This window comes from Artemia franciscana, chromosome 1 (genome assembly GCF_032884065.1).
Source record: "Artemia franciscana chromosome 1, ASM3288406v1, whole genome shotgun sequence".
In the NCBI taxonomy this organism is placed as follows: Eukaryota; Metazoa; Arthropoda; class Branchiopoda; order Anostraca; family Artemiidae; genus Artemia; species Artemia franciscana.
Window position 1 is genome coordinate 25,549,858 of NC_088863.1, and position 21,836 is coordinate 25,571,693.

Here is a 21,836-nt window from a genome sequence, read left to right on the forward strand (position 1 = left end):
TTATGAAAGTTTGTTACGTAAGTTGCTAATTTATAAGTTACGTATATTTTTTACTAATAAAAACGTTCGTTAAAAATTAAAAGTTCTAGTTGCCTTTTTAAGCAACCGAAAAATTGGAGGGCAACTAGGCCTCATTCTCCACCCGTTATTTCTCAAAATCGTCTGATCAAAACTAAGAGAAAGCCATTTAGCCAAAAAAAAAGAATTAATATACAAATTTCATTTTAATAATTTATGTGCGGAGAGCCAAAACCAAATATGCAGTAATTCAAAAACGTTCAGAAATTAAATTGAAAAAAACTAACTTTTTTAGCTGAAAGTAAGGAGCGACATTAAAACTTAAAACGAACAGAAATTACTCCGTATATAAAATGGGTTGTCCCCTCCGCAATCCCTCGCTCTTTACGCTAAAGTTTACTCTTTGCCACAATTCTACTTTTTAAAACAATTAAAAGCTTTAGCGTAAAGAGCGAGGGATTGTAGAGGGGACAACCCATTTCATATACGGAGTAATTTCTGTTTGTTTTAAGTTTTAATGTCGCTCCTTACTTTCAGCTAAAAAAATTAGTTTTTTTTTTATTTAATTTATTCTAGGAACGCGTTCTGAAAATGACAATATGTGCAGTCAGGGGAATTGAAGAAGGCTGCAAAGGCTATGGAAGCGCATTCCGAAGAAAACCCCACTTTCAGTAAACATGGAAATTCTTATCTTTGTTTTTAAGAACTCTAAATTGGCTTAACGTCGGTAAATATTTGTTCCTTAGAACTGATCGACTTCAATAGTCAATATTGTTATCACCTTACATAAACGTCTTGTAAGTTTATATCCAATAGGTTTCACCTAATTCTAGCAATGAAGTTTTTATAATTTTGATAGAAAAACCTGGACATAGCATGCTTTTCCTATAACATAGATATTTGCTCATTTCAAGGCAGAAGACATGGGTTCAATATGGGGAATTTGTGACAACATCTCTCTTCTCCTTTTTTTGGTCCTGTTTGGTCTCTCAGAGGTGTTCTCAAAATACTGTTACCCTGAACGTTGTGTCTCATTTTGTCAATATATATATATATATATATATATATATATATATATATATATATATATATATATATATATATATATATATATATATATATATATATATATATATATATATATATATATATATATATATATATATATATATATATATATATATATATATATATATATATATATATATATATATACATATATATATATCATGGAATAATAACAATATTATTCTTAAATACACAAAAAGAATATGGAGCGAAATTATCTGAAAAAGGTGTAAGAACCTAACTCGTATCAAAAAAAGAAAAAAAGGAGTAGAGGAGAAGTGAGTATTTTTGAAATGGTTATTGATGTTACTTTATGAATTAATGGTTACTAATGAATCGATGGCCCCATAGAGCCTCTGCCATCCTGATTACTGCCCCCAGCTAACATATTATACAAATTCAAGATAAAGTCAACCCAATCCATTCTCGATTAAGAAAACTTCTAAAATCTTATTTCATAGAGTTTCGTAAATGCACAAACATTAAACAAGAAGAGGAATCATAAAAACTAAAATTTCACCAGCGCTGGCTTCGACTTCTCAACTAGCTTTCGAAGTCGTAGTTCTTCTTTCTGTAGGCCAATTCTTTTGATCTAAAAAAAAAATGACACAGATAGTTACATTTCAGTCTATTTATTTTGATCTTGAATTATTATCAGCGTTCGTTAGGAATGAATATGAGTATATATATTAAACTGTTAATCATCATTCATATGTTGTTGTTTTTTTTTTTGTAAATTTGGTTATAATGGCGATGTTTCTTTTCCTTTGATTTCAATATTACGAGAAAGAAGACATAGCTCACAAATAAGGATGGTTTCCACTAAAGTGAATATTATGTTCTGGTCTCCAGAAGGCAAGGTGGGTGTCAGTCCTCTTAGTTTCTTCTGTTTTGAGTTTAATTCGATCGATATGCATTAGTGAAGAAGTTCTACGCTTGGAGAATTAATTGACTTTATCTCTGTTCATTCTTGGTTTAATTTGGTTCTTTACTTTTTCTTTGAAAAACTTATTTTGCGGAGAGTTTTTTAAATTAATTTTTGTTCGTTTCTATCGACTAAGTCTTTTTCATTGGCAAAGAAAATAATATTTTCAACCTTTTCGGGTTTTCTTCAGAACTCCTAGTTTAGCTTATTATTTATATTTCAGAAAAAAATCTTCAACGAACTTTAACAACATACGGCCTTTTGAAAATCAAACATACAGTATTGTTTAATTTAGTTTAACACCTCAAGTTACCCTGAAAAATAAAACTTATACCATTTCTAAAGCACAGAACCTATGCTATATTGACAACCTGAATGCACTTATACTTTTTTTTTTACTTTAATTCAATTGTAAGAGCAAAGTAGCAATAGTAGCAGTCCTAAAAGTTTCAACTTAATATTTCCAGTCGCTCTTAGGATATTTCTGAGACGTCTTTTCTGAAACCAGCATACATATAGTGGCTTTTCATATAGTTTTAAATCAACATTAATTTTCCGTGAAACTTTTTACTTTATATCTTATTCTACTCCTAGGATACCTCACCTGGATATTTTGACAATTTGGATGCACTTAAGCTATTTTGATGTAGCTCAACAGTAGCCGTAGTAGTTGTAAAAGTAGCAGCAAAAGCGTTAGGGATATTGGTAGACTTGGGAGTCTCATCTGAACACTCTAAGCTGTTACTGCGATAATACTAATACACCCCTTTTATAACCATATGTGCATAGTGTGTTTCTATTCAGTCCAACGGTGCCCTCACCATTCTCAGAAAGTTTAAAGAATACTTTTAGGATTAGCATTAGAAGTAGGCACAGAAGCAGAAGTAATAGTAAAGGCAATAGGAGTAGTATTAGTGATACTAGTAGTAGCTCTAGTAGTAAGTAGAAATGGTATTCGCATCGTGCCTTTTTGGCCTAGTACTATTTCCCCTCCTTATGCCCTTGTAGTCTAAACATAACACTTTAAGTGGTCTCTGAGATGTTGCTGACACATCCTGTTAACTTGCACGCACATAATGTATTTTGATTTATACCAGAACCCCTCTCAATAGTCCCTGACACTTCTAAACTAATATCATTAGCTTTAGTAATATCAGTACTGACAGTAGTAGTAGTACTGCTACTGTTAGCAGTAGTGATATACACGCAGTGTATTTTTATTAGCTCAAGATAATCCTCAACAGGCTCTGGAAGTTTCAACTTAATACTTTAAGCAGTTTTTGATACAGGACTAACACAGTCTTTTCACATCCGACATACATAAATCGTATTTTAATTAATTTAACATACCTCTCAACATTTTCTGAAAATTCTACTGATTATCTTTTGCCTTAATAGTAGCATGCGTAGTAGTAATGAAATTAGTAGGAGTAGTATTACCATTTGGTTGGTTCAACATGTGCCTTAACATGCACTGAAAATTTCAACTGAATAGCCTAAGCTGTTCCTTAATATATACCTGTTACTGCTTTTTAATAACCTACACCAACATAGCTTGTTTCAGTTTAGGTCACCGTCTTCAACATTCGCTGGGGGGAGGGGGTGTTTACCAGAAACTACTTTACAAAAGTCATCAAAATTTGTATATATACATTTTTTTAGCTTTTTAAAGTGTGGAATTGAACCTTTGAACGAAAAGGAGAGGGGCTGAAGCCCAGTAACTCCCTTCACTCTGGATACTGCCTTGAGTTTTATTTGACTAAACATCTGTTTTTTTTTCTTCTTTTTTTTTTTACTTTTAATAAGGCGCAAATGACACTAGCGCTGTAATCTAGGGTACAAAGGGGACGACTTCCCAGTTAATATATCTAGTGGTTTCTGTTCGTTTTGATTTAGAAATCAGTTTTATTTTTGTTTTTTTATAAGTTCATTATTGGTTTCATTTTTTATTAAATGCAATATCTGTTTTTTTTTACTTTAATATCTAACTTTAAGTATATATATATATATATATATATATATATATATATATATATATATATATATATATATATATATAAATAAATAAATATATATATATATATATATATATATATATGTGCAATATTTTATTAAATGCAATATCTGTTTTTTTACTTTAATATCTAATTTTAAGTATATATATATATATATATATATATATATATATATATATATATATATATATATATATATATATATATATATATATATATATATTTATTTTATTCTTTTGCTCTGCCGAAGACATAGCTTCAGTTTTTACTTTTGCTAAAAATTGTTTTTTAGTTTAATCTTGAAAAAAGATGAGAATAAACAGAGAAGAGAATTAACATGCTAGTTAATTTTAGAAACAAAGCTAGTTGAATTATTTTTGCTGCGCAGCTGCGGTTGTAAAGGAAGAGGGCCCAGCCCTCCAAAGTGATTTAAAGGGCTGAATTCATCAAAACAGCAAAAAAAAACCGTGTCACATATAGAAGAGACCATACAACCATCAGAATTTAGGGGGAGAGGGTAGACCGAACTAAACTGTAGAAGTACTTATGCTGACACTTCAAAAAGTCCTGATTATTCTTAACCTCTGTTCGCAACTATCAAGCCTGATCCACATGCAGAAGGGGGAGGGGGCTTCATTCTAATAATCCTCCCACGGGAGGGAATTTCCCACGGAAAAACCTTTTCACTAGGGGTGGGATTTCTAGGGAAAATATCCCACACAGAGAGGAGTTCTCGCATGATTCGAAAGAAGATCAGAAAATAAAGTCTTTTTTTTAAATTAAAGGGTATTCCAAGGAGGATTTTCCAGGAGAAATCATCCGAAAGAAATTCCTCCAGGGAATTTTCCCGTGGGAGGATTTAGCGTGGGAGGAACTTTACCTGGACAGGAGTAAGATTTCCGGGGATTGCATGAAATATGATCAGAAATTAAACTGAGAAAAAACTGAAAGTAAGAAACCATATTAAAACTTAAATATGTGATCAGCAAGAAAAAAAAAATTAAAAAATTTAAAAATTTGCGACTGATAAGTTGCAATTTAAGTTTATATTTCTCAGTAAACATGCATCATTTGTTTGTATACAAATAGAGAAGATCGTATATATAGAAAATAAAATGTAATTATCAAATTTTTCCCAGAATTTGCCTAAAAATTGAAATTATAGCTTGATGAAATTTCTAGAGGAAAATAGATTTAATACGTAAAAAATCGGCTCTAATGCTAGTGGAATTCATAAAAGAATAATTCCTCCTTGTATTACTAAAAAGCTGTCCTTAGCAAAAATGGAGAAAAAAGAGAAATTACCACAATGATAATTGAAACCACTATAGACAATCACAGGCGTAGCTCATAGTTTCTACCACCCGGGAACAATGTTGATTTTGCCTACCCCCCCCCCCTCACCAAAGAAAACATCAAAACGTCATAGCACTGATGAAAAAAAACCTCAGTTTGGCACCCCTCATAGGCCCCGCCCAGGGGCACGGCCTATGTCTTTATTCATTTTTGTTACGTTTTTACGAGACAAACAAACATTTAGAGGAGGGGTTCAAACCCCCTAGTCCTTGGCGGCATTTTGGTAGCATTTCACAAAAAGTAACGATGTAAGTTACTTGATATCGGTGATTTTGTTGCAGCTGATTTTAGCAGTTCTGAATACCGATTTGTCAAGAAACTATCAGTCTCTATTTACTCGTCATTAAGTGCTAATGAGTACTGCCAATTTAAAATTTGAGTAAGAGGGCGACTGCACAACTACTTTTTTTTTAAATTTCTGCAAGTACAGGGCGGCCAAGAAACCCAGTGTAAGAACACAAGCAAAAATGCATAGTAAATAATAAACTACTAATATATTATAGTTTCTTATTTGAAAACAGTAATTACACCGTTTTGTGAGAACAATACAGTCAACATTCAATAGTTCATAGGAGGCATGAAAAGTGATCACCATGAACATTGATTCATAAAACTCTCAAAATTGATTTATAAATCTCTCAAAATGTTCCAGAGGGAGGAGAGGACTCGTCCGCTTGAAATCCTAAACTTTCTCAAATTTCTTGGCACTTCTTACTCGAATTCTCACATAATTTTTTTTTTTTTTTTTATTGCTGGGCCCCCTTTAGTACCAAAGTCTTGCGCACTGGCCTAGAGGTGCATCTGCATGATACAAAACACCTGTTAGGTGTACAATCTGCAAATGATCACGATCATTTTCGACGCTTTAAATTCTTTAAAAAAGGTTTCATAAGAAGATAATTTATATCTGGCGCATACTCAGTAATTTGTTCGGGGTTGAGGGGGGCATTACTTGAAAAACCACAAAAATAGGCAAATTATCTGGAAAGTATAAAAAAAAATCATACAGAAGATTATAAGAACTAACCCCCTCCCCCCCAAAGGAATTTTCTGTGGGAAACTAATGTACAAATCAGCCTTCAAGAACAAAAAAACAATTCTTGCCTTTTTTTACTCTCAGAGAATGTTTTGATTTTATCTCAGCTGAAATTGCGGTTTCCTTTTCAATCGTTGCGATTCTTTCTGAATCTTTTTCTTGCATTTATTTTCCATTTGGGTAAATTTTAGCTCAAGTCTCTTCAATTTAGTAGACATTTTTGACAAAAATAACCAGATGAAATTTCCAGACTCCTATCAAGTAACATTTTTCTTTATACACACAAAATTAGACTGCGGCCATATATTTACCATCATTCTAGATCTACACCTAGACATCATACTAACCAAATCTTAGGGGCATTTCTCAATATGAATTATTGTATAATTATTAAGATCTAACTTGTCATGATTAAAACAAGAGCTATTATAAAACCTTTCAGACTACGAGTTGTCAGAGAAATTTAATAATATCATAGAAATTAACTCCCAACATCAGTGTTAAAGTTTCACAAGCCACTCCATCCTAACCCAGAAAAGCTCGAAATTGACAAAAAAAGAGAAAAAATAATGATTAGAAAGAACCCTAGAAATGGGTTTTCTCTGGCACGCCAGGCGGATTTCAATAGCATACCGCCTCAAAATTTTCAGCTCCTTCAAAAACTGAGTTGTTTATACAAAGCATCCACATTGGATTCAAATTCAGTAGGGAGAGAAGGGAAAGTAAGATGTAATCGCAAAACAAGACTTCCTTTTTTCTAAGCTACCTAAACACCTTATACAACTAGGCTCTAATGTTGGTACTGTTACATTAAGAAAATCAAAAGGATTGAGGGTACCTGTGAATAACCAATGGAGATTGTACCTAATCACAGGATTCAAGTGGTCACTGCATTACTCTTAAGCGCAACATTTCCACAATAAAAGGCTGTGACAAAATCTATACCATAACTTTAAACCTTTTAACCTGGTCACCTCCAGTTACCATTTGCCACCAATAAGCCATAAGGCAAAGGAAAACGTGAGCATTAATGCATTGTATGTTTATTAATATACATTTAATATATGTATATATTATACATTAACATATACATGTACAAATATGTATATATATATTTAGTATATATATATATATATATATATATATATATATATATATATGTTAATGTATATTTAGGTGGGAGGACGCCGTAAAAAAAGATTTAAGGGAAATACAAACTTCATGGGAGGATGTAAAGAGGGAGGATTTGAATAGATTAGGATGGAGGAGGAGCGTGCATAGTTGGTTTGGCCTTAGGCAGCTTGGTCCTGCCGTGAGTTTTTATTAGTAGTAGAATCAATATATGGCATGGAGAGTTGATGAAAAGACGTATGGTCCCTTAAAATTAGCGGTATTGCGTTATTGTGTATTAGCGATATTAAAATTTGTATACTAAAAAAGTTTCAGCCGCCAATATGGCGGAGAATTCAGTAAACTACATAGATATAAGCCTTCCCTTACTCCAATTTGATTAGCTGATAGGCGAAATTAGTTCATATTAAAGTTTCTAGTAAAAGCAATTCGCTTGATAATTTTCCTTTGGAAATTGAAAAACTATTACCCAAAAATTGAGTTTCTCGAAACAAAGCTTACGTTTTGTCATTGTAGGTTCCAAAAACGTAACATTTTCTAAAGAAGGCCTTTGGATTTTTTAATTTGATTATTATTAAGCTACTAGGATACCAGGTCAACGTTTAGATACGCTAGGACAAGAAACTCACATAGTCAGGAAGCCACGGTCGGCCATCTCCCTTATTTCAAGAAGGTGGTTCGACGGAATGCGGTAATTACAAAACATATAACAAAAGATAGCCTAAAAAACGCTGATACCGAAAATAAAAACAGCGCTTTAAAACAAGGGGGAAGTCTATTAAACTTGGTTCTGAGCTTCAGATTTTCTGAAATACTATCTAGCAAGCAAAAGCCGCAAACACCGGTTTCAGATGTCATTTTCAGGTGTCCTTTAGAAGAAAAAAGCAGGATTGGTATCGTTTCGACTTCTGTTGTTGTAGTATCAAGACCGAATCAAGACAGCACAAGTGGAGATAGACTTCCTGGCAATAGTGCTGGGGTAATTCATTGGAGCTTGCATAGCATGTGACCTCTATGGCCTCTGCATCCTATACTACAGGGGTAACTAATAATCAGCAACTTTATCTTAAATTTCTCAAAGGAATTTCCAGAGGAAATGATTGTTATATTTAGATACAGTATTACATTTTGAGTTGAATGGTATGTTTAAAAATCGACATAATCCTATACGAATCACAAAGTCATTCAATAGCAAAAAATTTTTGTTCACCCATGTTTTCAATTGTGTTGATACGCCGATATAAGAAGTAAAACACTACTGCCTGTTTCTTCAAATTAGCACAAGGAAAAAGATATATTCCTTGCTACATTACAGAGAAAACAAGCATATCGTAAAGAACCAAAATAAGTAGCTATACCTTCAATTTGGCAACAGTGGATGTATCAAAAACGCGTGCTGATTTAAGCGATGTCATGTAAGCGTCTAAAGAATCTTGACTCTCTTCCTCGAGCTTTTTTCTTTCTCGCTCATGTGCTGCAGCAGCTTCAAGCTGTTTACCAATGGAATCAATCTCCGCTAGAACTTCACTATGCTTCTCTGTCTGAAAAAAAAATTTGATTGAAATTTGAATAAAAAAACTAATCGAAAATTAAATCTAAAAACGATTTCTATTCGTCTTTTCTTCTTCTTGTTTGAACTTTAAAACCGCTCTTCTTCTTCTTGTTTTGGAGACGTTAATGCATAATTTCTATGCAATTCAAAGTCATGTGGCTGCTGTCTTCGGTCCCGGGCCCTGAATTGCGCAGTAGAGATCAATCCACTGTGCCACCACGGGGTTATTTTCCCAGATAAAATAATTGGATATTTTTTTCCATTTTCAATGTTCTACCCTGAAAAGGATATTTGATATTTGGTTGCAACACAAATTAGCAATTGACAAATTAGTTCTTTCTGTTTTGAGTTACCGTCTCATTCTTATTCTGATTTTTCTTCAAACAAAGTTCTATTTGGATAAATGTTTAAAGTCTTCTAGTAATGATAGTTTTTTTGTAATTAGTTTTTGTACAATAAGGTTAGCTACAGATCAGAATAAAATAGTACTCTGCCAATAGCCAAAGAATTTTTGGAGAATTTTAGCAACTTCCCAAAAGCTGATATTTTACCAAACAAGACCATGCGGTCGGTACCTTAAAATCATTTCGGAGTCTAAGTCTTCCTGTCTTGACGGCTGACCGTCTCAAAGACAAAGGGTCCATTAGAGAATTTTTCCTGGGGACTAGCCATCATCAAGAGCTACTGAGAATCTTTGGTTTGAGTATAAAATTTGTCCGATTTTCAAAGCAAGTAGGATCACAGGAAGCTCTCAAAGCTGCCAAATCCATCAAATGACATTTCGTTTGAGCTAATTCTTAGTGTTTTCTTAGCAGGTATGCTAGAACACTTTTAGGGAATACACTTTTCTGAACTATAAGGAAATTCCGCTCATCATAATCGAAAAAGACAAAGTTCATGTTTTCTGGTGACCCAAATTTCACTAACACTGAATACCTCTATCTCCGACATAAATTGAGAGAAATTTAGAGGTTTTCCTAAATTTTCCAGGTAATAAGGAGTCGACTTTTAGTTTTCTGTCGTTCATTTATTATCCAAGATCTACAAATTATGGCAAGATCGCCGAATCAATTCTAAATAGTTTGGCTAAGCCAACTGCAGTTTATAATGGGCGAGATACATTTATCCCTTAAGGTACTACATGGCCTCAACCAAAATGTGATGAAAGAAAAAAGAAGAACTAGGGTGCGTTCCTAAAAACAATTACCTTTGAATTAACTACTTATAATTATATTCTATTTAAGAACACCAAACAATAAAACAATTGTGGCAATTCTTTGAATTATAAGAAAAAAAATTAAGTAAACATATTTTGCTTATTGAAGAAATATGGGATGAGATTGAGCCATTTTTGAATTAAAATAATAACAAATAATTAATTATAATAAAAGATAATTAGCTTCTGGAACGCATCCCTAGTGATTGTGCAGCTGATTCACTTTAAAATTGGAGAATTTCCAGAATCAGCATCGGGATCGTAAATGTCTCCGATTTGCAGAACGGTTCACAGTAATGTTTGGCTTTGAAAACATAAGATAACTCTATCTCTTTCTTCTACTTATTGTGCCAATGCACCAACTTGGCTTGAAGAGTTGCAGATTGAAGAAAAGTTAACTTTCTTAAAATTTAGATTTCTTTTTCTACAGTAATAGCCACGAAAGCTTTATTTTTTGTCGCCTTAAAACTGTAGAAAGCAATTCAGTAACATAATCGAAGGCATGGCATTATACACTTCTGCTTGTTTTTATAAAACGTTCATTGCTCTTGTTATTTCTTATTTTTATCGTATCAAGGCCGAATGGTTAACCGAAGGGTATACCTGACGATTCTATTTTCTTCTCAACCATTTGCCATAATAAAATGATTTGAGACTAGATGCTACAATTCATCACTTTCATCATAGTTATAAAAACAAATTTATCTAAAAACGCCATAAATACAACAAGAAAAATTGATATTTTGCCTATTCGGCTAATAATAAGTTTTGCCCTGTATGTTGACCAAGAACGTTTTTACGCCTATTTTTCAGATACAAGAATGTACTCTCATTTTAGTACGTTCTTAGTCTCTCTTTCTTCTTTGGTTCATTGTCCCTTTTGTTCACTTCAAAGAAACACCACAGACTTACTAAGCAAGTAAATAAAAGTTAAATTGTTTACCTATACTTACAAGAGATTCAAATGTTTCTGCCCTTTCTTCTAATTTCCCTGCTTCTAACATTCTCTTCCGCCTTTTCATTTCCAGTTCACCTGTCCTGTCAAGAAAAGAATCTTCGTCTGATGAGTAGAAGTCCTCCTCTTCTCGGTATTTCTCCCGTTTCGCTCGACTTTCTACAATATCAACCGTATATTACTTAACGGAATGGTATCACGTCTAAATTAACCATAAATTGGTCACACATGAACTCGTCAGCTTTGTTTTAATAGAATACAAACAGAGACGCAACCAGTGGGAGAAGCAGCGGTGTCAATTGGAGTGCAAAGGGGATATATCCGATAACTTTTTTTTGGTATTTCCATTTGAAAATTGAAAAATATGTCTCCTTTTTTGAGACGTACATTTCACCCCGCCCCCCAAATTTGTAGATTGACACAACAATTGGGAGAAGAGGTTCCTTCTTTAGATATTGTAATTATATTTAAGGATATGAAAAAATAAGAACTTATTTTTATAATATTTATATAATAGTTTTAACTAAAAGACAATAGTTTTAAAATAGTAAATTTTATAAACATCATCTTGCACACGAAGATCAAAATATAATTTATACCACTATTAAAAACATGAAAATATAGTTGCATAAAATGCAGTAATTTTTTGGGGTTTTAACAAAAAACCTGATTCGTCAGTTAAAACTAGAATAATTCCCCAAAATTTCAAGCAAAATAGTTTTATTTCATCTCTTAGTTCAAAGTTATAATTGTCACTTGGAACTAAACTTTCTTCTGTCTCAACTCCCAAAAGCGAGCATCTCTATAACGTTTTGCTATATTTCCATAGAAAAAAAAATCTAAGATAATTTTAATTTTATTTTACGTTTCAGTTCAGAATTACTAAAGTTATAATGCAAACTGAAAAAATATTAATGGTGTCTCAGAAACAATTTTAAGTTTCCACTTAAAACTAGAAAAATACCTGAAATTTTTGAAGTGTTTTTTTTTATTTAATGAATTTGACACGTCATTTTATGGTTAGAACTTTACATTGAAAAGATATGATCACATGCTAACAAAAAAAAAGAAAGAAGAACCGAGAAAAGTATCAGAGCCAAGCAATCCAAATATCTTTTTTTTTAAAAAATAGTACTGCACCAAAAAATATAGATAGCATCCTAAAAAGAGAAAAACAAAGGTATTTAACCAACCAGGCGCAAAAATTGAGAGAACCAAACAAAAAATCAAGGACCGTTATCACAATGATAACGATTACCGAGAAGCAATAATTAAGGGAGCCTAACAAAATATCAGGGACTGTTATCATAAGGATGATCATTATCGAAACAAATATACAAAATAGTTGCTACTAGAATGATGGGTAGATAGTGTCATAACGGAAGCTATAATAAACAGTTGACTTGAGCATTTACAAATAAATCCTAGTAGGAGAGGGAAAAGTTTTCTGTCTTCTGTTAGTTCTCTGTTAGCAACCGAGGGAACAGTAAATCTGTTTTCTGACAAGGTTTGAAAGCAATAAAGATTTCACTGTTCAATCAAGAAAATACGGGCAAGAATCATATGATGAGAAAAAATATTCAATGAGCAGTAATTCACGCCCAACTTTAGTGACATGGTACTAAAACTTCATAGTAATCAGTAATCAGGCTCAAAAATAGTTGTAATGTCACTGAGAGCTCAATCAAGTGCTTCTTCTTCTCTTTATGTTTATGAGGTCTGTGGATCAGTAGTATGTCCATTCACCTCTTAGACATTACAGGAATATTTTCACTGATTATTGAAAGCTTCTGGCAATATTCCTAGAAAAAAAATCTGCCGGTTGATAACAAGCAACGTGCTGCTAGTAATAATGGCGTCTTTTCAGGATTGATATCATCAACCTATAAATAATAGTGCTGTAGCGAAAAGCCACCCTTTTTAAAATTTTCCGAGAGTTTAACGATAGCTAGGGAATTTTTAGTTGCATATATGGACATTCCTAAGATAACTCAGACAGAGAATTCCCCGCAGCAGAATAGGCAGTCAGAGAATAAATGCATGTTCTTGGCATTATTCTCTGACCTGGACTGTCTAATAAAATTCAATTTTATTCTTCATGCCCTAGGATGACTGACAGACGACTGCAAAATCGAGATTGCAAAACCCGTTTTAACGAAGAACCTACATAGTATCACGAGATTCAAGTAGGCTAACGGAGGAATCGGGAAACAACAGGGGGTGGGGGTGCATCGTCAGAAAAGTGACTGTGAAATTATAAATTATTTTATCTCATTTTTATAATAGTCCACGTCCATAAATAATAGTCTACGTTGGATTTTGCTGGTAAACTTGCCTGAGTGCCTAAAAGCCGGTAAATTTTTACATAAGCTAATCTTGGCATTAATCATGAGCAAAGTAACTTTGCCTGTTCTTTGTCAAAAGCTTCAATTAATTGAAACGTTCTGTTGACTTTGCGAGTTTAACATGTCTCAGTTGTCCTACTTTTGAATATTTATTTTAAATAGGGGAAGAAAAGATGATCGCATCTACGATCTATCAAACAGTTTGTGGTAACGAACTGTAAATATTTTTTTTAGAAAGTAGCAAATAAGTGTTACTCCTAGATGACTCAGACAGAGTATTCCAGGCAGTCAGAGAATAAATGCATGTTCTTGGCATCAAATTCTCATGCTATGACATAATGATACTAACCTGAAAAAGTACTTACCATGTTTTGCCTGTCGAAGGAGACCCAAATTATCCAGGATTTTACACGCTTCAAGGGCGCACTGTAAGACGGCTTCTTTTTTCTTGCCTTTATGCGAAGCTTCAGCAACTAGCTGGCGACCTTCATTGTTATCGACTGGAAGACTAAATGAAAAATCACTTTAATAAAATGTAATACATTTAAAATGTAGTATAATATAAATAATATAATACATATTATATACAATATTATATATACAATACAATAATATAATAATATTTAAAATACTATAAAATATAGTAATAATCAGATTAATAATTCAGAATGATTAATAAAAAAGGCCATACAGGAGAAATTTAAAATTAAAATTCAAATGTACTTTGACTGAAACATTTCAAAATACTATAAGTCTTTTCGCAATTAGGATAGCCCATCCATTTCTGAAAACCCAGGTGCAAACATTCAGAATAATTAATAGAAAATCCCATACATCAGAAATTTAAAATTTAAATTCAAATGTATTTTGACTTAAACACTTCAAAATACTATAAGTTTTTTTTGCAACTAGGATCACCCATCCATTTCTGAAAACTTAGGTGCAAACGGTTTAGAAATTGAATTTTACGCTATTCTCCACTCCCACCAAGTGAATAGAAATCAGTGTCAATAAGTCCTATTTCGTTTTTACTTCCTCAAATTCTTAAGTTATTGGGCACAAAAACTGGGGTTTATCAGGGTCTATTCTCTAAAATTTTTTTACTCCCTATAGTTTAGAACACAATGACAGATTCAACAATTATCTGAGTCAATACAGTGGATACAGATAAAGAACAAGTGTCTCGCGTTCTTTTTTCTTTTATTTTTAGCAGTTTCATATTTCATATCAGGATCTCAAAACTTTTTATTCTTTAAAATCGAAATTCAAAACCTTTGTCTTTGAAAAATCCTGTCTTCAAACTCAGTAAGTCGTTATGATTCAGTGTGTCAAAAAAAAGAAGAAAACGCACTAAATAGGTTTAATAAGACCATTGCCTCCTAATTTCCAAGACCAAGACTAATTTCTTAATTCTAATTTCAGGTAATTTAATTTCAATTAGAACAAGACTAATTTCTTAACTTGTTTTATGAGGCTAAAGTGAATACAATAGTGAGCTGAAATTGTACTTTTTGATCCCGCTTAACTATCTGAGATCAAGTCTGATGAAGTTTAAAAGCAAAATTCTGGTTTCTTAGTTTAACTCTATTTTTAGTTTATTAGTTTAACTCTATTTTTACACCCCACTATACTAATCATATTCTGTACATATGACTCATATATGCTTTTCTTTAAGTAAATATAATAGGGAAAATAACACAAATGCAAATTAACGGTAAAATGAAGGAATTTGCAAAAAAAAGTTAGAGGGAAAAAGCTAGATCCTGTCCCTATCAAACGAAGGAGAAGAGGCACTAAAGGTTTGGCTAGAAAGAAAGACTTCTGGTCTTTTTCAGGTTGTAGTCTCTTCTTCCCTCATTTCTATAAGCCTTTTCTCTCTTCTACCATTCTATTATTTACCCTCAAAAATTTGTAAAGTTGACAAGAGGGTCAACTCCAAGCTGATTTATAGATCAGGTCTTACTTACGTTACCCTACAAATGTAATGTCCAGGAGCCTTTTCATTGACGTCGTATTCCAGTTCATACCCTTCCCTTTCGAACCAACCTCGCAATGTTTTCTTTGGATCTTCAAGATCGAGCTCCTCATTGACTGCATATGGGTTTTCTGCCAAATCAGTAGCTTCTTCGGCCTCTTCAGCTGGTAATAAAAAGATGTTGTTAATTAAAATCGTACCGTCACACGTTTATCCTGAATTTGAAGAGATAACAGATTTATATGCATAAAACAATAAAGGCTTGATTTTCGTTTAAATAAATTAAATTTTCAAATAATAACACAAAAATAACACAAAACAAGCAAAGAGTAAATAACAAATTTTACTTTGGATTATTAATTTTTATTTTGTGCAGCTCAGGAAATAATTGATTCACTTTAATTTGTACGTTATACTTGAAAACTGGTATTTTCTTACGTTGTCATTCAGATATAAAAACTAATGATCAGTATAAAGACAATTTCTGGCATCTTTCAAAGTAAAAGAAAATCATCTCACATAGAGATTATTAAAGAATTATTTCAAAAGTAATATTGAAATTTAATTACTTTTTTTTTATATAAATTCGCTTTGATTGCATAAGAGTAAGGTTGTATATGGCACAAATACAACAGTTTGAGGGGGGGGGGGGTTCCATCTACAAAGACGCAAGTATCAATTTAAGCCACTAAACGAATGTATGGCATTAAGGAGCAGTTTGTACCTGTGACGTTAGAGAGGTTGGTGATTTTTTATTTCGTTGTTTTAAGTGCAGTGGTTTAGATTTGGGTGCTAATGATGGAGTTAATTGTATGAAACTGGTGGAGATGATGGAGGAATTGTTCAAATACCTTGATTTAGCAGCTGAAACAAACAGTAGCGCCTTTAAAAAGGTGCCCCCCAAGAAAATGTAGGTTTAATACCATATAGAACTTAACTCTTGATATTTTTGGATTTATCATTTGAAAGTGACTAAAAATAACATGCACTATGACTTCAAGTTATTAAATGTTTTTTTGAATTTGCTAATTATTATAGTGCAAAAAAAGATATCAATCCAAAACGTAATTACCATTAAGCTTTTTTTCTATTATTTCTCCCAAAAAAGGGGTTTAGAATTATATATGTATCATAGTTGCTATCCCCAACACCAGTGATTTATCACTAATATTCATTTTTTTCTTTCATTAGTAGTAATTTTTCCTGAATTGACTTTTTACATATTTTAGTCTAGTGGGGGACTATTTCTGGATATGTATGACAGTATGACATTCAAGCTAAACATAAGACAAATGATCAACTTTCTTTTCTAATTGTTTCCTATACATAAAGTTACATTTTATTCAACTAGAAATCGGAATTGAGAATGAGTGGTGAGAAAGAAGTTAAACATAATCTTCTACAACTGCTATGCAACAAAAAGTGTACAAAACCCGTGACATGACAGTGCAAAGCTTAAAAGTGTTTTCAAGTCTTAAAGTCTTAAAAGTGTTGAAAATACACTCAAGTATTCATGAAAATGGGCATTGGTTTCTTAAGGGAAACAATTTAAACAAATCGGGAGTATGTTTAAAAACTCACGCATTCCCCAAGAAATTCCCTCTTCCAGTTGTTTCTTCTCTTCAGCAAGCCTCATTTCTTCTTTAGTCTTTGCCAATTCTTCTTCCTTTTTCTTTTCTTCCAATTTCTGCATTTTCAATAGCTTTAGTTCAGTAATGCTTAATTGAGATTCAGGTTCTTCATCATCACGAGGACCATTCAAAATGAACATCCTTTTACTTCCTCCTACTTTGAACATATGGCCAACCCTTAACGGTTGATATTTTCTTGGAATCACTTTGTGACCATGCAAAAACGTACCATGTGTGCTACCCATATCGTACAGGTACATACCCTTTTCCATTTCAGGTATTTCATTTGCACAATATTGTATAATACAATGAAAACGAGACACGGATAGATGTTGCATTGGAACATCACAAGTATCTGAACGTCCTACAACATGAAAAGGTTTTCCACTTAAATCAACTTTTTCAACAATCACTCCCTCTTTGAGAACCTCAAGGCTGTAAGATTCAGGTGGAAGTCCACCCCATTCAGGTTCTTCATATGGAAAGGCTAGTGGTTTTTCTTCACCAGCTTTGCTTGGAGCCAAAGTATTGGTACTTATTTCCGACACTGTTGTCACTTCTCTATTTGGTACCTCTTCTATACTTGGTGCTGTGTTAGGCTTTACTGAAGTCTGCTTCAATGGCTTTGCAAGAACACTTTTTTTTCCAATCAAGATCGGCATTTTGAATGGAGTTTTCTCCTTTTCCTCGCTATTTGTATTGCTTGTTGCAACCGCTGTTGAGCCAACTTCCGATTTTGAGTCCATTACAAATTTTGGATCTTAAAGTTCCACCAATAACTGAATAGCTAAAATAAGTGGAACCAAAATAATTTATAAGTCGGTAAGATTAAACTGAAGCGCTAGAACACAATTTTTTTTTGGAAAAGTTAAAGAAATGGAACACGACAGGAAATTTATAAGGCTGAAAACTAAAATCAGCAACCAGAGCAAAGTCATCACGGCCCGAGGGCAGTGATGACTGCCCAAGGGCAGTCATCATTATCAATATTCAGAACATCGATAGTGATAAAATGGTAAACTGGCATTGATGATCAGATATATCAGGAATAATTCAATCGAAAACAACGACATCATTAGAATTTTTTTATCCTTTGTAAATATGAATGTATTTTATTTTAAAAGATATACAATGATATAGATGCATCTCTACAATGGTAGAGATGAATTCCACAGCTAGAATAAAAAGAAGAAAGCTTCCAATCGCTGTTCTTCATTTCCATGAAGGTCTGAATGGTCTGAAATACCACAACTTTTTTTCCACAAAACCACACCTAACCAAATCAAAACCATGTATATTCATGGTGATGGGGGGCTCACTGAACACATGTGACTCCGAGGGGGCCCTCGCCCTAACTTTTGTATACATAATCATATCTAAATTATCTTTCATTTTACATAAAAAATATTTCTGCAGTAAGAGGCGATATCTCCACCACAGTACGCATATTGAGAGCGTAGTTCATACGTATTCTTTCAAATGAAGGGGTGTCAGAAGGTAAATCCTTCATATAGCGCAAACGGATCTGAAGGAACTCTAATGCAAGCTAACAATTTTGGTCCCAAAAATATGAGCTTTTTGAAGCTTCAGGCACACCTTCCCAACGAAAGATATTCACTAATCCATCCAACAGCAGTAATCATAATCTCAAACTAATCCTCAGCCTTCGTAACCGTAATCGCGAACCTCTAATCGCAAGTCCCTTTTCATAAACCTTCTAAAGGTTTATTCAATTTCTGTTTATGATTGCCAAAGCTTTATTACTGGATAATATTACGAATATTTCTCCGATTTTTCAGGTTTCTACTTAAGAATTAAAATATCAGGTTCTAATACAAATTTTCAAATCGCACAAGGTGATCTAAACGTTGTTTTTGATTGTATTTAATATAATTGTTACAAAAGTTTTGTTCAATTTGAAATCAAGGTTTAGGTTCGTTCTGAAGCTTATCTTTTGATTCAACATCAATTTTTAGATAATTTACTCGAAAGAATAATCCTTGGAGAAGCTTCAACAGATTATATATGAATATAAACTCTAAAAAAAAAAATCACGACAAAAATTGCCATAATGAGGAAAAAGAAAGAAATTTTGTAATAAAACTTCTCGAAGAGTATTTAAATTTTTGGTTACTATGAGCCGTGGTTCAGCCTAGTCCTGGTCTATTTTAAAACCAAATGTTACACAAAGGAAAAGCCCTTAGCTTTTTCTCAGCAAGGACTAGCAAAGAACGAGTTATGTTGTCATTGCTATTGCCCAAGACTTCTTTTAAGGTATGTTAATCTTATTTTCTTTAAGGAATTCCAATTGATCTTCCTTCCTATGCTGCAGTCTGTAGCTTCTTTCACAGACATACTCTGACAGCTCCAGAGTATACCCTTGTATCTTATACTTTTACGTCATTTATGGCTGTAACCTACAGTCACGACGTCATTCATCATCTCGTGTGCAAAAACTAAATTTTTGCACCAAAAAAGTTATTTTATTACAAATATTAAATTTTGTAAATTACAAAAGTCAGTAGATGAAGCAATTCCCTTTCACGGGAGCACCTGATTAGCCCACTATGGGGTGGTAAATATTATGCAAGTTGCAAAAATATTTATGATGTCTTAGTAACATTTAACTTTTTAGAACGAAGCTAGGAATATTCCTAAAAATGTTAAAATGATTTTTATTTTATTTTAATATGTAAAGGACTTGTTTTTCTTTTTATAGAAAATTTCTACTATTAAAAATAATAGAGGTGACTAAAGAATGAATTGCTCCTAAATTGTATGGATCATTATCACGTCTTGACACCATAAACTGATTGGTATATTTATATTCATAGCTACCACAGTAGAGTGGAGAGAAGACTCTCCTTCAGCTCTGAAGGATTCGAGTTAAACGAACTTTGTGGTAGCAATCATTTCTAAGAGAATGTTTCTGGAGTTAAGTAGTGCGTTGATAATCAAAAGTTGATTTAGGTAAGACAAATTTTCGCAGATTTCCAAAAAATATCAGTCGTTGAATTTCGTTTTGATGTTTTCCGAAGTCTCTTTGACGTTTACTTCTTGCAGTGAAGTTGCGCAATAAATCAGTAGAGATAGGAGTATTCTTTTTATGTGACACTTCATTGGCTGTGCATTTTCTATATTTTCTAAAAGCCGACCATATTGACATTCCAACACATACAACTAAAAAACCAATAACGATGCTTTTCACAATACCGCTTAAATAGATATTAGTTTTAGTAGTATTTTTATTACAATAATTGTTATTGTTTTTATATAATAAAAGTAAAACTCATTTTAACATTTTTAGGAATGTTTCTATTTTTATTTCAAAAATAAAACTGTTATTGAGGGACCATTAGTTTTTTTTACCTTGCCAGGTTAGGTTTCTGGTTATGGACAAAATTTCTGGTTGCGTATTCTGAGGAGCGTTTATTTAGGTCGCAAAATTCGTTTCGTCAGAATATTTGACACAAAATAGGGTTGTATATCAATGAAATTATGTAAAAGATCTGTATAGTTCAATGTCAACGTGGACATCAATACTATTATTATAAAGATGTGTGAAGATGTGTTATAGTAACTAAAACTTAAAAAGCCTATTTTAAAGAAGTTTTTTTAATAAGGGAAAGGCTTTCTTATAAAGTTTATTATTACTTTATTCCACGTCTATTTATTATTTCCTATGCCAAGAATAACTAAACAAATGAGCCGTTCGTAAAGTTGGCAGTGTCCAGTGAAAAATTAAATACTGCGCTCCCCTCTCGACTCAAATATAAGCAAAAACAGGCGAGTCAAAGTGGGAAATCATATTGTTAGTGTAATTGCACTGTAAACATTATTGCATTACAAAAACTGTAATTTGCCCCTCGGTTAATATTTTTACTCTTTCGAAAGCCAAAGTTTTAATTTTATTAAGTTCATTAGTTATTTTCCACCTCTTGGATTAACAACAGCAAATCTACAAGGACTTTTTGTAATCATAACCAAGAATTTATTAAGATTTATCGTAATCAAGGACATAGATATACTTAAGGCCGTGATTAAGTGAACTGATGGAACTCGAAAATCCCATGTTAAAATCGAAAATTTATATCTAATAAGTACTCAAGCATTCATTGGCGGAAAATACCGCTTTTAATATCAGGCCGTAGCTTCTTGAAGATACTACAAAATGTTTGGTTAATGTAAGGATATTGCTTTTAGAACAAAATCGGTACTATCATGAGCAGAGGACAATAACCTGTAAGATGATTGCAACCATTTTTTGAAGTATTTTCCTGTTTTCGAGCAGTCCCATAGAATATTTTCAGCTACCTGAAAATTTTTACAAGTTTTTTGCCAGAAAGAATCGTTTCAGATCGTTGATAACACCCCTAGAGACCAGATTGACAAGCCGGTATACTTAACCTGCTGTTTCCGCCAATGAATAAGTGCTATTTGAAGGGTTTTTGACAATCGACGGTCCCTAAAGAACTGAGAGACAGAAGGCTACCCTAACTTTGATTTTTAAACCTCAATGTTTTCAAGTTCACTTAATCATGGCCTTAAAGGATTGATACATCTCATGGTAAATAGGAAATATGAAAATTTCATCTGAATCATGACTATAGAGA

The 21,836-nt window shown here is 32.7% G+C and overlaps 1 protein-coding gene across 2 annotated transcripts in view; it reads right to left on the bottom strand.

Moving 5' to 3' along the window:
* Positions 1-1,509: 1,509 nt before the first annotated feature.
* The window catches only part of LOC136027409 (kanadaptin-like), a 36,511-nt gene continuing 16,184 nt past the window's right edge, over positions 1,510-21,836 (bottom strand). For both annotated transcript variants that reach the window (XM_065704651.1, XM_065704660.1), the window contains 6 exons: positions 17,174-18,010; positions 15,585-15,756; positions 13,983-14,125; positions 11,271-11,431; positions 8,908-9,090; positions 1,510-1,678 (listed from right to left, as the gene is read on the bottom strand). In XM_065704651.1, coding sequence (XP_065560723.1) covers positions 1,595-1,678; positions 8,908-9,090; positions 11,271-11,431; positions 13,983-14,125; positions 15,585-15,756; positions 17,174-17,969 — 1,539 coding nt within the window. In that variant the 5' untranslated portion in view covers positions 17,970-18,010 and the 3' untranslated portion in view covers positions 1,510-1,594. The remainder of the gene's footprint in view (positions 1,679-8,907; positions 9,091-11,270; positions 11,432-13,982; positions 14,126-15,584; positions 15,757-17,173; positions 18,011-21,836) is intronic.